The following is a 15,986-nucleotide window of genomic DNA, read 5'->3' as shown; positions in this document are numbered from 1 at the left end:
GGTATGTTCTTCAAGTGGAGTATGTCAGAAAACACCCTCATGGAAAACAAAACTGGCAAAGTCAGCTGACAAATTAAAAATAGGCTTCCTAGAAAGTATGCTAATTAATTTCTTTGGACTGATAAGTTATTGCAACAATAGACAAATATAATGGTAGGTCCTTTAATATTGCATTTGTAGCTTAAGTAGCCTAATGCTACTGTCAGATGAAAAACAAATAGCTAACATTGTACCACCATAGACATTAAAACCAGATTACCACAAATCTAAACCGGAAGTGAGATAGTGACCCGTTTCATGTAAAAGGTATTCCCGGAAGATACGTTTCGTAGATGATGATGTACTAAATCAGGTGAGTTAAAGGCTCAGGACTACAGTTTTTCCTTTTTAAATTCAAACCTATTTCGTTTGGTCATTGTTCAGATGTGAAAGTTGTATCCTATTTATTTATATTTAATTGTAATATATTCATGAGAATGGGGTGTATACTGTGGCTATGTTGTTAGCTAGCTAATGGTAATGCTAAAGACAGCGCTAGCACTGTTGTTTTCTCCACTTGTAATGCAAGCCTATATCAATTAAATATTACCCCCAGTATTATATACTAATTGTACATGTGTGTACGTAAACGGAACCTGCATGTATTGCTAAGCCAGTTGTCACTAGCCAGTTTCAGTTTAGCTGTCAGCTAGCTTGTTAGCTAACTAGCTATCTACCGTAGCTAGTTAGCTATGTAACGTTACCTAGTTATTGTACAGTTTTAGTACCATTTCTAATGCAGTGATTTATGTCGACTGGTTTTGATATGACTGTCTGAGCATAACTCATTCAAGTTGGTCACTTATGTAATTTGGCTGGCGGTACACAGGCCAGATCTCAGGGTTAATTGCTTGTCTGTAGGAGGGTAATTTAGCCTAATGTGTTGTGTTTAGTCTTCAACTGATGCATTCCATGTTAATCAATACTGTAAATGGACCTACTCAGAATCAGATAAATCAACAGCATTTATTGGTATCTCTAACAGTCGATTGTTCGAAGTAACTTGTTTACTTTATTAGAGGGTGGGGCAGGCCATCACAGTGAATATCAACTCTTGTTGATTGACTAAATCTATCTTTACGCTTTCCGTGCATGTATGCCTTTTTACTGAAAACACTGTGTTGTGTTACGTTTTCCTTGTGAGGTATTTACATTTTAATTCAATCACTTTTTGACAGCACTTTTTGTACCTGAATGCCAAAACATCAGAGAGATAAAGGTGCTCAAAGTTGACCCATTTTTGCATACCCCACCATAATATGAGACATCAATATCTTCATCACTGGAAAAGATAAACTGTTCAGATTGATATAATTTAAAAGCTTACAAACAGGGTATTGGGAAATTCAGAAGATCACCAGGCAATAATTCTGTATGATCTAATGTCTAGAATAGAATATCATCATTGATGCTGATCAAATCAAATGTTATTGGTCGCCTATACACACAACTAGCAGATGTTATTGTGGGTGTAGCGAAATGTGTGTGTTCCTAGCTCCAACAGTGCTGTAATATCTAACAATACACAACAATACAAGCTAATCTAAAAGAATGGAATTAAGAAATATAGACATATTAGAACAAGCCATGTCTGAGTCCGGAGTATAATTAAGTGTGTGTGATGTATAAGCAGTATGTGGATAGAAAATGTAGTATGGGATGGGCTGAAGAATACATAAGATACAATAGTATATGTATAGCAATAGTTGAATAAGATGGCCTTGACTAGAATACAGTACAGTGCATTCGGAAAGTATTCAGACCCCTTGACTATTTCTACATTTTGTTGCAGCCTTATTCTAAAATTGATTAAATTCATATTTTCCCCTCATCAATCTACACACAATACCCTATAATGACAAAGCGAAAACAGGTTTTTAGAATTTTTTGCAAATGTATTTAAATACAAATACTTTATTTTCATAATTATTCAGACCCTTTGCTATGAGGCTCGAAATTGAGCTCATGTGCATCTTGCTTCCATTGATCATCCTTGAGATGTTTCTACAACTTGGAGTCCGCTGGACATCCCTTCAAATGAGTGATTCAGCTATTTCAGCCATACCAGTTGCTGACAGGTGTATAAAATATAGCACAAAGCCACACTATCTCCGTAGACAAACAGTGACAATAGAATGGCCTTATTGAAGAGCTCGGTGACTTTCAACGTGACACTGTCATAGGATACCACCTTTCCAACAAGTCAGTTTGTCAAATTTCTGACCTGCTAGAGCTGCCTCAGTCAGCTGTTAGTGTGAAGTGGAAGCGTCTAGGAGCAACAACGGCTCAGCCGCGAAGTGGTAGGCCACACAAACTCACAGAACGGGACCACCGAGTGCTGAAGCACGTAAAATCGTCATGTCCTTGGTTGCAACACTCACTACCGAGTTCCAAACTGCCTTTTGGAAAGCAAGGTTGGCACAATAACTGTTTGTTGGGAGCTTCATGAAATGGGTTTCCATGGCCGAGCAGCTGCACACACTAAGATCACCATGTGCAATACCAAGCGTTGTCTGGAATGGTGTAATGCTCGCAATTGGACTCTGGAGCAGTGGAAACACGTTCTCAGGAATGATGAATCACGCTTCACCATCTGGCAGTCTGACTGACGAATCTGGGTTTGGCAGATGCCAGGAGTACATTACCTGCCCCACTGCATAGTGCCAACTGTAAAGTTTGGTGGAGGAGGAATAATGGTCTGAGGCTGCTTTTCATGGTTCGGGCTAGGCCTCTTAGTTCCAGTGAAGGGAAATCGTAACGCTACTGCATACAATGACATTGTTGACGATTCTGTGCTTCCAACTTTGTGGCAACAGTTTGGGGAAATCCCTTTCCTGTTTCAGCATGACATTGCCCCCGTACACAAAGCGAGGTCCATACAGAAATGGTTTGTCGACATCGGTGTGGAAGAACTTGACTGGCCTGTACAGAGCCCTGACCTCAACCCCATCGAACACCTTTTGGATGAATTATAATGCCGACTGCGAGCCAGGCCTAATCGCCCAACCTCACTGATGCTCTTGTGGCTGAATGGAAGAAAGTCCCATCAGCAATGATCCAACATCTGGTGGAAAGCCTTCCCAGATATCCTGTTATAGCAACAAAGGGGGACCAGCTCTATATTAATGCCCATGATTTTGGAATGAGATGTTCAACGAGCAGGGGTCCTCATACTTTTGACCACGTAGTGCATGAGAATCAAAAAAATAAAAATGGCATTTGTGTTTTTAGAATTTACGTTAAACTCGTTTTTTTCAAGATATAGTCATAGTTCGACAACACTGTAAGCTTTTAAATTATAGCAAACTCCACCATTTATCTTTTCCAGTGATGAAGACATGGATGTCTCATGGTAGGGTGGGGTATGCAACATGGGTAAACTTTGAGCACCTTCATCTCCTGAATGTTTTGGCACTTCTTCCTTGGGCAAACCTGTATGGAAAGTTTTGTTTAAATTTAAAGGGATGCTGTCAAAAAGTGATTGAGTTCAAATGGATTTACCCTCTGATTTTTTTTTTTTCTCTTCTAACATCCCTAAACACTGGGCCAGTTTCCCAGACACAGATACTCCATCCAAATATCTTTTTAGTCCAGGACTAGGCTTGATCTGCTTCTGAGAGATCAGCTCACTGGCCACACCTCACCATTACTCCCCCTCTCTCTGTCCCAGGTGGATTGGCCCCTCTCTCAGTAGGAATGCCGGGCGGAGTCGACTATGGGGAGTTTGGGGGGAGCCTTCCTGCCATCGCCTCTCTGAATGCGTCCTACTCCACCACTGTATCCCTACCCTCCCCCCACTACCTGGTGGTGCCCCCTGGGGAGAAGAAGGTCATCTCGGACGTCCGTCGCACCTTTTGCCTCTTTGTCACCTTTGACCTCCTCTTCATCTCCCTGCTGTGGATCATCGAGCTCAATGTGAGTTCACTCGTTGTCAATCTATTTCTACTCTCTTATTTTATTTATATTTATTTTGTTTAACCTTTATTTGGCTAGGAAAGTCAGTTAAGAACAAATGATTATTTACGATGACGGTCTACCCCTAACCTGGACAACGCTGGGCCAATTGTGCGCTGCCCTAATGGACTCCCAATCACGGCCGGTTGTGATACAGCCTGGAATTGAACCAGGGTCTGTAGTGATGCCTCTAACACTGAGATGCAGTGCCTTAGACCACTGTACAACTTGGGAGCCTGTTTTATTGTTGCTTTCTCTCATGTGTCTCACCTGTTGTTCTCTGCCCCATGTTTTTGACTTTTTCTCAGTATCACTCTCCGTACTTATTTTCACTGTTCTATATTATGCCAATTGTATATATTGTGTGTGTGTGAACCACTGGGTATACACTGAGTATACCAAACATTAAGAACCCCTTCCTCTACAAGGTGTCGAAAGCATTCCACAGGGATGCTGGCCTTTTCTTTCCCCGTGATGACTGTCAAGTTGGCTGGATGTCCTTTGGCTAGTGGACCATTCTTGATACACACGGGCAACTGTTGAGTGTAAAAAAAAAACTTTAAAAAACCCGGCAGTTTTGCAGTTCTTGACACAAACCGGTACGCCTGGCACCTACTACCATACCCTGTTCAAAGGCACTTAATTTTTTTTTTGTTGCCCATTCACCGTTTAAAAAGCATACATGCACAATCCATGTCTCAATGCTTAAAAATCCACCTTTAACCTGTCACTTCCTCTTTTTTAACAAGTGACATCAATAAGGGATCATAGCTTTCACCTGATCAGTCTGTCATGGAAAGAGCAAGTGTTCTTAATGTTTTATATACTCAGTGTATTGCTCTTATCTCTTTACCACTTCCTTAAAATTGTGAACAAGATTCTTGGTCAGATTCCCAGCAGAGCTGTTAACATTTCACTTTCGGTTATTTTCTCTCAGCGTGTGTCAGTTACTTTCTCTCATTATGTCAGCGGTCCCCTAATGATGATGGTATGTAAGTGTGTTATAGGAAGAGCTTGCCCTGGCTGCATGTTTTACATATGGTTCTACTCTTGCTTTGTCCCACTGCAGATCAATAACTCCATTTGGCAGAGCCTTGAGCTGGAGGTTGTCAAGTACAACTTTCAGTCCTCCTTCTTTGACATCTTTGTGAGTGTAAACGATCAAGCTATAATTGTAATGGGTCAGAAAGTCATACGTTTGAATGAACTGAACGTACTGTCACGGTTATTCACATGCCGATGCTTGCCTTGATTGAAAGCAAAGTTGTCATGGCCAGCTCTCACAATCACATACAGAAATAACTTTTAGTTTTACTGTTTTCTGGTTTGTCTTTTTTTTCTTTTTCTCCACCATAGCTCCTTGCCTTGTTTCGTTTCCTGTGTCTCCAGTTGGGCTATGCTGCTCTACGTCTGAGGCACTGGTGGGTCATTGCGGTAAGAGCGCTTCTTGAGACGGACCGACAGACTGGTACCTAGATGGACTGATTGTCATATGTGGTGTGCTGACTGCTCTCACCCAATACCAGCTGTGAAAGCTCATTGTTTTTAACAGTGTTTCATTCTCATAGATCACCACTCTAGTGACCAGCTCCTTCCTTGTAGCCAAAGTCATTCTCTCCAATGTGAGTGCCTCCCCCTCTCCTCTTACCAGAAACCGTTTTGACTGAGCTCCACACTTGTCTGTGTTCTGAGCCACTTCACATTTTCACTTCTCTATTCAATTAGAACATGAAAATATTGTCAGTTTGTCTGTAGTTGACCTTTACTGTGTACTCAGCATGGTAGGGATGATATATTAAAATCTATTCTGATCTGAGTTAAGCCTTTCTTCTGCCCTCTGTGTCTACACGCCGTGTCGACAGCCTGAAGCCACACACCCCTACAATCTCTTCGCTATTTTTTTATAACGAAGGGGAAGGAGACAAAATGTTGCTGTTGTCAAGATACTGCTCAGCATAATTTCTCAGAAATGGCTTAAGTAGTAGTGTTTATTCAAATGGAATATGGCTGTCTACACAAGTGTATGTCAGAGTCCCAAATGCCACCCTTTCCTCTATAGTGCACTACTTTTGACCAGACCCTTATGGACCCTGGTCAAAAGTAGTGAACTAAATGGGGATTAGGGTGCCATTTGGGATGTAGCCTATATATACCACTTGTCTCAGACTGACATGTCATTTCTCACACAGCTGCTATCCCAGAATGCTTTTGGCTATGTGTTACCCATCATATCCTTTGTGGTGGCGTGGCTGGAGACGTGGTTCCTGGACTTCAAGGTGCTCTCCATAGAGGCTGGTGATGAGAGAGGTGAGTCACAGAGCGATGGATACATTTGAATGGGTCAGTGGAAACTCCTGGACATGTTTGTTCAGTCATTTTGCCAGATAGCACATGAATATGCAAAAGAAGAGAACTGGCCACCCCTCAGAGCCTGGTTCCTCTAGGTTTCTTCCTAGGTTCTGGCCTTTCTAGGGAGTTTTTCCTAGCCACCGTGCTTCTACACCTGCATTGCTTGCTGTTTGGGGTTTTAGGCTGGGTTTCTGTACAGAACTTTGAGATGTCAGCTGATGTAAGAAGGGCTTTATAAATACATTTGATTTGAAGGTTTGTGCCCTCAGGAAATCCCCTCAGAAGGAGGAAGTGGGTTGTAGTGGACAGACATAAGTAGGGATGGAATGATGCATTGGATAATGGAATTGACAAAGAGGAGAGGAAGATATAGTCTTTTACGTCTCCCTTTATGGTCTCTGTCTCCCTCAGCCTACCTAGCAGCAGTGAACGCAGCGTCGGAGCGAGCTTCCATGATCTACCCACGTGCTGTGTCTGAAGGACAGTTCTACTCTCCACCTGAATCCCTCGCAGGTACCACACTACATCTCCCTTATAATTCTCAATGTCTTTCTCAATCTTCTATGTCTCTCTTTCTCTTTTGTTTCCTAACTAATCTCCATGCTACCTGTGTTATGCTGGCCAGGGTCTGAGGAGGACCTGGATGAGGAGGGGCTGGGTCGCAGGGCAGTCTCCCCCCATGAGAAGGAGCTGGTGAGGCAGGGTAAAGAGGCCATGGCCGTGGTGGAACAGATCCTGGCCCAGGAGGAGAACTGGAAGTTTGAGAAGAACAATGTGAGTGGCTAGTTCAGGGGCGTCAAACTCATTCCATGAAGGGCCGGGTGTCTGCTGGTTTCTCTTATTTCCTTTCAATTTGTATCCAGTTAAGACCTAGACAATCAGGTGAGGGGAGTTGCTAACTAATCAGTGACCTTCATTGGTCAATCAAGTACAAGGGAGGAGCAGACACTTGGCCCTCCATGGAATGAGTGACACCTGTGCGCCAGTTGCTTCTAGTTAGCTACTTGTTGTTGTACGCTGTCAGTTTGTGGGTTGGACACAAGATGGTTTAATAGTGACAGATTTACTGGATGTTGCTAATATGTATTATTATTATTAGTATTTAAAAATGTAATAAAGTATGTACTGTAAGTCGCTCTGGATAAGAGCGTCTGCTAAATGACTAAAATGTAAATGTAAAATGATATGTTGTTTCTCCTTTTGTCAGGACATGGGGGATTCTGTGTACACACTGGAGATCCCCTTCCATGGAAAGACCTTCATTCTCAAGGTACACGGTCATCACTGTTTATTTCTGTGTATGGCATTTGCTTTCATAACGTGTAGCTTGTCCGGTGTAAGTATTTGGCACATTGGGCTATATGCCTTCGGAAAGTATTCACACCCCTTGACTTATTCCACATTTTGTTACGACGTTATTCGAGAATGGATTAAATACATATTTTTTCCTCAGCAATCTACACACAATACCCCATAATGACAAAGCGAAAACGGGTTGTTCGACATTTTTGCAAATTTATAAGAAATACATAAATATGAGACTTGAAGTTGATCTCTGGTGCATCCAGTTTCCATTGATCATCCTTGATGTTTCTACAACTTGTTTGGAGTCCACCTTTGGTAAGTTCTGGATGCGCCACTCGGGAGCCCGAGTGGCGCAGTGGTCTGAGGCACTGCATGTCAGTGCTAGAGACGTCACTACAGCACCCTGGTTCGAATCCAGGCTGTATCACAACCGGCCGTGATTGGGAGTCCCATAGGGCAGCGCACAATTGGCCCAGCGTCGTCCAGGTTTGGGCGGTGTAGGCCATCATTGTAAATAAGAATATATTCTTAACTGACTTGCCTAGTTAAATAAAGGTTACTATTTAATTGATTGGACATGATTTGGAAAGGCACACACTTTGACAGTTGACAGTGCATGATGAGGGTAAAAAATGATTTAATCCATTTTAGAATAAGGCTGTAATGTAATAAAATGTGGAAAAAGTCAAGGGGTTTCAATACTTTCTGAAGGCACTGTATATCATATATTCAAGGTCTTCGTAGACTGTTTGATAGGTTTTGTATTTATAGCTATGTGTTTGTGTTGTCTGTCCCAGGCCTTCATGCAGTGTACAGCAGAGCTAGTGTACCAGGAGGTGATCTTACAGCCAGAGAAGATGGCCCAGTGGAACAAAACCGTTTCTGGCTGCCAGGTAACCTACACTATCCTCTCTCCTCTTTTTCTCATGACTAGTCATCAGACAAACAGGCTTAACCTAGTACAGTGAACCTACTGTGAACCAATTTGTTATGATTTGGATAAATTGTTGTGGCCCATATGATGGTGATGTAGAGGTTAACCTAGGCCCTGTGTGTCCCCAGGCGCTCTCATTTGTTGACTTCTGCAACCGTAAAAGCCTTGGTTTCATGCATGTTAACATCAGAAGCCTCTTCCCTAAGTTTGCTTTATTCACTGCTTTAGCACACTCCGCCAACCCTGATGTCCTAGCCGTGTCTGAATCCTGGTTTAGGAAGGCCACCAAAAATTCTGAAACTTCCATCCACAATTACAACATTTTCCATCAAGACAGAACTGTTAAAGGGGGCGGAATTGCAATCTACTGTAGAGAGAGCCTGCAGAGTTCTGTCATTCTATCCAGGTCTATGCACAAACAGTTTGAGCTTCTACTTTTAAAGATCCCTCCCTCCAGAAATAAGTACCGTAATTTCCGGACTATTAAGCGCACCTGAATATAAGCCTGAATTAAAAAATATATATATATTATTTTGAACATAAATAAGCCGCACATGTCTATAAGCCGCAGGTGCCTACCCGTACATTGAAACAAATGAACTTTACACAGGCTTTAACGAAACACGGCTTGTAACAGAAATAAATAGGCTTTAACGAAACACGGCTTGTAACAAAAATAAATAGGCTTTAACGAAGCACGGCTTGTAACAAAAATAAATAGGCTTTAACGAAACACGGCTTGTAACAAAAAATAAAAAATTTGCAGTAAACAGTAGCCTACCAAGAAAGTCATTGGTCACTATCTTCCTCCTCCTGTGCACTGAAACCATCTCCTTCGGTGTCGGAGTTGAAAAGCCTCAGAATTGCTTCATCCGATATTGGATCGTTTTCATTGTCGCTCTCGTCACTTTCATCCGGAGGCAAATCCCCCGCTGAGCCCTCTTCAACACGCAGCAGTCCAGCCTTTCAAAACCCGTTGATGATAGTGGATTTTTTGACAATGCTCCACGCTGTCAGGACCCACTGGCAGACTTGACCATAAGTTGCTCTTCGCATGCGGCCCGTTTTAGTGAAGGATTTCTCCCCACTTGTCATCCAAGCCTCCCACTGAACACGAAGCGCCACCTTAAATGCACGATTTACACTGATGTCGAGTGGCTGCAAATACTTTGTTGTGCCCCCAGGAATCAGGGTGACAAAATGACTACCGTAATCAGAATGATGGGAAGTTTGAGAGTGCTCGATTTAATCTAAACAGTAAACAAAAAAGTTGTTTGACCTTAACCCGTTCGGCAATTTCATTGGTCTAATGAAAGCTTCATGCTGCCAAAAAACAGAGCACGTCACAGAATGTATTATTATTTTTTTTTTATAATTGAAAGTGGGAAAAATCCATATATTAGCCGCGTCATTGTTTATGCCGCGAGGTTCAAAGCCTGGGAAAAAAGTAGTGGCTTATAGTCCGGAAATTACGGTATGTGAATTGATTGCCCCCCATCTATCGTCAGAGTTCGTACTGCAAGGTGACCTAAATTGGGATATGCTTAACACCCCGGCCGTCCTACAATCTAAGATAGATGCCCTCAATCTCACACAAATTATCAAGGAACCTACCAGGTACAACCCCAAATCTGTAAACATGGGCACCCTCATAGATATCATCCTGACCAACTTGCCCTCTAAATACACCTCTGCTGTTTTCAACCGGCATCTCAGCGATCACTGCCTCATTGCCTGTGTCCGTTATGGGTCCGCGGTCAAACGACCACCCCTCATTACTGTCAAACGCTCCCTAAAACACTTCAGTGAGCAGGCCTTTCTAATCGACCTGGTCCAGGTATCCTGGAAGTATATTGACCTCATCCTGTCAGTAGAGGATGCCTGTGTTGTTCTATAAAAGTGCTTTCCTCACCATCTTAAATAAGCATGCCCCTTTCAAAAAAATGTAGAACTAAGAACAGATATAGCCCTTGGTTCACTCCAGACTTGACTGCCCTTGACCAGCACAAAAACACCCTGTGGCGTACTGCACAAACTTCGAATAGTCCCCGTGATATGCAACTTTTCAGGGAAGTCAGGAACCAAAACACACAGTCAGTTAGGAAAGCAAAGGCTAGCTTTTTCAAACAGAAATTTTCATCTGGCAGCACTAATTCCGAAAAGTTTTGGGACACTGTGATGTCCATGGAGAATAAGAGTACCTCCTCCCAGCTGCCCACTGCACTGAGACTAGGAAACACTGTCACCACTGAAAAATCCACGATAATCAAGAATTTCAATAAGCATTTCTCTACGGCTGGCCATGCTTTCCACCTGGCTACCCCAACCCCGGCCAACAGCTCTGCACTCCCCGCAGCAACTGGCCCAAGCCCCCCCCCCCCCCCCCCCGCTTCTCCTTCACCCAAATCCAGACAGCTGATGTTCTGAAAGAGTTGCAAAATCTGGATCCCTACAAATCAGCTGGGCTAGACAATCTGGACCCTCTCTTCCTAAAATTATCCGCCGCCATTGTTGCAACCCCTATTACTAGTCTGTTCAACCTCTCATATCGTCTGAGATTCCTAAAGATTGGAAAGCAGCCGCGGTCATCCCCCTCTTCAAAGGGCGAGACACTCTAGACCCAAACTGTTATAGACCTATATCCATCCTGCCCTGCCTTTCTAAAGTCTTCAAAAGCCAAGTGAACAAACAGATCACCGACCATTTCGAATCCCACCGTACCTTCTCCACTGTGCAATCTGGTTTCCGAGCTGGTCACAGGTGCACCTCAGCCATGATTATGGTCCTAAACGATGTCATAACCGCCATCAATAAAAGACAGTACTGTGCAGCCGTCTTCATCGACCTGGCCAAGGCTTTCGACTCTGTCAATCACTGTATTCTTACCGGCAGACTCAACAGCCTTGGTTTCTCTGACTGCCTCGCCTGGTTCACTAACTACTTCTCAGAGTTCAGTGTGTCAAATCGGAGGGGCTGTTGTCCGGACCTCTGGCAGTCTATGGGGGTGGCACAGGGTTCAATTCTCAGGCCGACACTTTTCTCTGTACATATCAATGATGTCGCTCTTGCTGCTGGTGATTCTCTGATCCACCTCTACGCAGACGACACCATTCTGTATACATCTGGCCCCTCTTTGAACACTTAACAAACCTCAACGAGCTTCAACGCCATACAACTCTCCTTCTGTGGCCTCCCAACTGATTTTAAATGCTAGTAAAACGAAATGCATGCTCTTCAACCGATCACTGCCCGCGCCCGCCCGCCCTACTAGCATCACTACTCTGGACGGTTCTGACTTAGAATATGTGGACAACTATAAATACCTAGGTGTCTGGCTAGACTGTAAACTCTCCTTCCAGACTCATATTAAGCATCTCCAATCCAAAATGAAATCTAGAATTGGCTTCTTATTTCACAACAAAGCCTCCTTCACTCATGCTGCCAAACATACCCTCGTAAAACTGACTATACTACCGATCCTTGACTTTGGCGATGTCATTTACAAAATAGCCTCCAACACTCTACTCAGCAAATTGGATGCAGTCTATCACAGTGCCATCCATTTTGTTACTAAAGCCCCATATACTACCCACCACTGCGACCTGTATGCTCTCGTTGGTTGGTCCTTGCTACATATTCGTCGCCAAACCCATTGGCTCCAGGTCATCTATAAGTCTTTGCTAGGTAAAGCTCCGCATTATCTCACTGGTCACCATAGCAACACCCACCCGTAGCACGTGCTCCAGCAGGTATATTTCACTGGTCATCCCCAAAGCCAACACCTCCTTTGGCTGCCTTTCCTTCCAGTTCTCTGCTGCCAATGACTGGAACGAATTGCAAAAATCACTGAAGTTGGAGACCTATATCTCCCTCACTAACTTTAAGTGTCAGTTTTCAGAGCAGCTTACCGATCGCTGCAGCTGTACACAGCCCATCTGTAAATAGCCCATCCAACCAAGTATCTCATCCCCATATTTGTTTTTCTGCTCTTTTGCACACCAGTATTTCTACTTGCACATCCTCATTTGCACATCTCTCACTCCAGTGTAAATTGCTAAATTGTAATTACTTCGCCACTATGGCCTATTTATTGCCTTACCTCCTTACTTCATTTGCACACACTGTATACATATTTTTCTATTGTGTTATTGACTACGTTTGTTTATCCCATGTGTAACTCTGTTGTTTTTGTCGCACTGCTTTGCTTTATCTTGGCCAGTTCACACTTGTAAATGAGAACTTGTCCTCAACTGGCCTACCTAGTTAAATAAAGGTGAAAAAAATAATAAATGATGCCAAAGGCTGACATTGCTCTCCATTTGTTCCTTTAGATCCTCCAGAGGGTGGATGACAACACCCTGGTGTCATACGATATCTCTTCCGGGGCAGCAGGGGGGGTAGTGTCTGCCAGGTAACTCAACACAACATGGACTACTTCGAATATGGAGTCACCCTGTTCCCTATGTAGTACATTTTATAGGGTGCCATTTTATATAGGGTGCCAACCCTCATTTTGTCCATGTTTTGAATGTTAAAGTAATTCAAGTCCTTGTATCCCTCAGGGACTTTGTGAATGTGAGGCGGGTGGAACGCAAACGAGACTGCTACATCTCTGCTGGCATGGCAACCGACCATGACGCCAAGCCTCCGCACAGTCGCTATGTCAGGTCTGGCCTTGCCTCTAGACAGCCTCATTTCACTGGGAACAATACTGAAAGCAGATCATGTCAACCAAACTATTCATGCTAATTAGCTGATATGTGATATTACCATCTCTCTTTCTCTTTCTCTCTTTCTTTCTTTCCCTTCCATTTTTTTTTTCTCTCTTTTTCTTTTCTTCTCTAGAGGTGAGAATGGTCCAGGAGGGTTTGTGGTCCTGAAGTCCAGCAGTAACCCCTCGGTTTGTACCTTTATCTGGGTGCTCAACACAGACCTCAAGGTAAGAACAGACTGTTGAGGATGGTTTGTATGTGCTTGTTGCTTTGATATATTGTCAGTGGGCTGGAGAAGCAGTATAACTTTCTTGTCTGATCTTGTTTTGTCTCAGGGTCGACTGCCCCGCTACCTTATCCACCAGAGTCTGGCTGCCACCATGTTTGAGTTTATGGCCCATCTACGCCAGCGCATCACTGACCTACGGTCCACTCGCTAGATGCCCTCTCACTTACTTCCTGTAGGGAAGCTGGATGCCTACAACCCACAGCGCCACCGCAGGTTTGGTGGTGTCACTGCAGATTTTTAGGAACACCTACATTTGGAAGTGCACCTGAGATTATGGTGGATATCAAACGTACTTAGACTAGAGGAAAGTCAACATCATAGCAGATGGGAGACTGCTGTGTCTGCACTTTCACCGGTCTTTTAGATGTGAGGAGGTCTGGTGCTGTCAGAGGAGATGTTCCTCTTCTCCCATGGACTCCATGTTGTTTTTAAACATAGTTACATAAAAATGTAACTTTTCTGCTGTTTCTCTCACTGGGATGCTAGTGCTGGATGCATCTCCCTCCATCCAAAACGTCTAACAGTATTGAAAGTGTAATGGTCGGATTAGGACTATGCTTGACGAGACTTGATGAAGGCGGATGTCTTTTTGACTGCGTAGGTTTTTTTCCTCTCTCACTGGAAGTGAACTGGTGCAATGACTGTGGGTTTGCTGCATCAGACCGCTAACTCTGAGCCTTACTCTACCGCACATTTATGTTAGCCGTAGACTCTGTTTTGCTTTTTTCTTGTTATTTTTCCACTGTCTTCACTGTCATTCTCTTGTAACCGGGGAAACCGCTACACATGACCACATTATGAACAAAAATGGAGCTGTTGGAACACGTTGAACCCACAGTGTGTCCCTTTTTGTCCTCGTTGACCCTCACTGCACTGTTATCCATGGAAGTTGACTGTAGGATTGCTGTGGTCCTCCAACCACTAGGGGGCAACACCACCACTGATCTACAACAGGAGACCACCTACTTAATGGAGCTCAAGATGGGTGGTTGTGATGACTTATCGGTCGCTCATGGGTTCATAAAGAGTTTCAGATACTCTACTCTTCCGTGCCAAGCCTTTAGTGGCCTTTTTAGCTAGAGGGAATCCATCTGCCCTTAATGATGGCTGATCTAAATTGTGACTGTATTGGTAAATGTATCGCAGCCTTCTGAAATGAGCCTTTACCGCAGACATACTATAGATGGAGAAGTGGCAGTAAATTTAATTATGTGATTATTTATGTTAAACATTTATCATTGTGGTGGATGCAATATTGAAATTGACTATAATTGGAGTTCTGATTCTCTACTGTCTGTATGTAATAAGAATATGACAGCTCATCGATGGCAAAGCAAGCTGCTTTGCATATCACAACCTTCAGCCATCAGCCTGCTGTGTGCATGTTGATGCAGTGCTGAATGTCTAGTATGTCAGGTCATTGAACATTACGCTTGTGAGAACTCATGTTCCCCTCTCATGCCTTGCAGTCCTGTAAAAAAAAAATCATAATTGGAACTTGCTCTGTTTTTGGCTCCACTCTATTTTAGGGCCCTAGTTAACAGGCTTAGCTACATCATTATTGTATCAGAACAGAAACAAAACATGTTGAACAGGCTGTCTGAAAGTGAAAATAAGGTCTTCGATTTCCATGAAGAAGAAAGAGAAAGTCTGAAGTTAATTTGAACAGTTTGCCATCTGTGAGTGGGAGTTTCACACTTAAGTCAGTTCTGTAAATCCCTTAACTAATAATTGGGCTGAGAAAGCAGTTGGTTGGTTTGGTGCCTTTGTCACAGTGACAGAAATGGGCATAGTGTTGCTGTGACCACACTTTTCTGTCATTGTTAGGACTTATCTATTACTAGAATATCACTTGTTTGCTAAAGGTATGTGTTTAAAGGTTGTTTCTTTTTTAGTTTTGTATGTTTTCTTTTCTATGATTGTTCTAATGTTTTGAAATCATACGAACTGCAGATAATTTACAAAAATGTGTCAATTTTAAGATCATTTTCAAAAATTTTAACAGGATACTGACCAACTTTTTTTTTTTTTAAAACAGAAGATTAGCCCGCCTCGAATCTCTAATAAAATGTTGAAATTAGTTATTGATGAAACATCCTGACTCCCATTTCTCAGCCTTTCCAGTAAACAAACCCCTCAACCCTGTAACACAAACTGTCCAAGATGCCTGGGTGAGTAGGTCATCCTATAGGCCTACATAGAAAGGCCCGATTTACTTAATGTACACTTGTGATATTAGGAGTGACTCCGCTGAAAAGGAAGATTTCACAGGGAAGGTGTCTGGGGTCACAAGCAGTTGATTTTAAACCACTGTGTGTTTGTTAACCTCTCTAGGGTATGTGGGACGAAATCGTCCCACCTAGTCAACAGCCAGTGGAATCGAGTGGCGCGATATTCAAATACC

The 15,986-nt window shown here is 43.1% G+C and overlaps 1 protein-coding gene across 1 annotated transcript; it reads left to right on the top strand.

The window, feature by feature from the left end:
- Positions 1 to 231: 231 nt before the first annotated feature.
- LOC106601001 (stAR-related lipid transfer protein 3) lies at positions 232 to 15,662 on the top strand. The gene is made up of 14 exons (XM_014192837.3): positions 232 to 352; positions 3,710 to 3,954; positions 5,063 to 5,140; positions 5,350 to 5,427; positions 5,562 to 5,615; positions 6,183 to 6,300; positions 6,754 to 6,855; positions 6,968 to 7,116; positions 7,550 to 7,612; positions 8,445 to 8,540; positions 12,913 to 12,992; positions 13,144 to 13,248; positions 13,427 to 13,520; positions 13,629 to 15,662. Exons 2-14 carry the CDS (start codon positions 3,736 to 3,738, stop codon positions 13,731 to 13,733), a joined length of 1,341 nt encoding a protein of 446 aa, XP_014048312.1. The 5' UTR covers positions 232 to 352; positions 3,710 to 3,735; the 3' UTR covers positions 13,734 to 15,662.
- The last annotated feature ends 324 nt before the right edge of the window (positions 15,663 to 15,986 follow it).

This window comes from Salmo salar, chromosome 03 (assembly GCF_965601325.2).
Source record: "Salmo salar chromosome 03, fSalSal1, whole genome shotgun sequence".
NCBI lineage: Eukaryota > Metazoa > Chordata > Actinopteri > Salmoniformes > Salmonidae > Salmo > Salmo salar.
Note: the sequence above shows the minus strand (reverse complement) of the source record. Positions and strands in the feature narration are given on the sequence as shown.

Excerpts from the sequence above, each read along its gene's own strand:
- LOC106601001 (XM_014192837.3), top strand. The coding sequence starts at position 3,736 with ATGCCGGGCGGAGTCGACTATGGGGAGTTTGGGGGGAGCCTTCCTGCC. Across the intron at positions 7,117-7,549 it reads GGAAGTTTGAGAAGAACAAT|GACATGGGGGATTCTGTGTA; the intron begins GTGAGTGGCTAG and ends TCCTTTTGTCAG. Across the intron at positions 12,993-13,143 it reads GGGGGGGTAGTGTCTGCCAG|GGACTTTGTGAATGTGAGGC; the intron begins GTAACTCAACAC and ends TGTATCCCTCAG.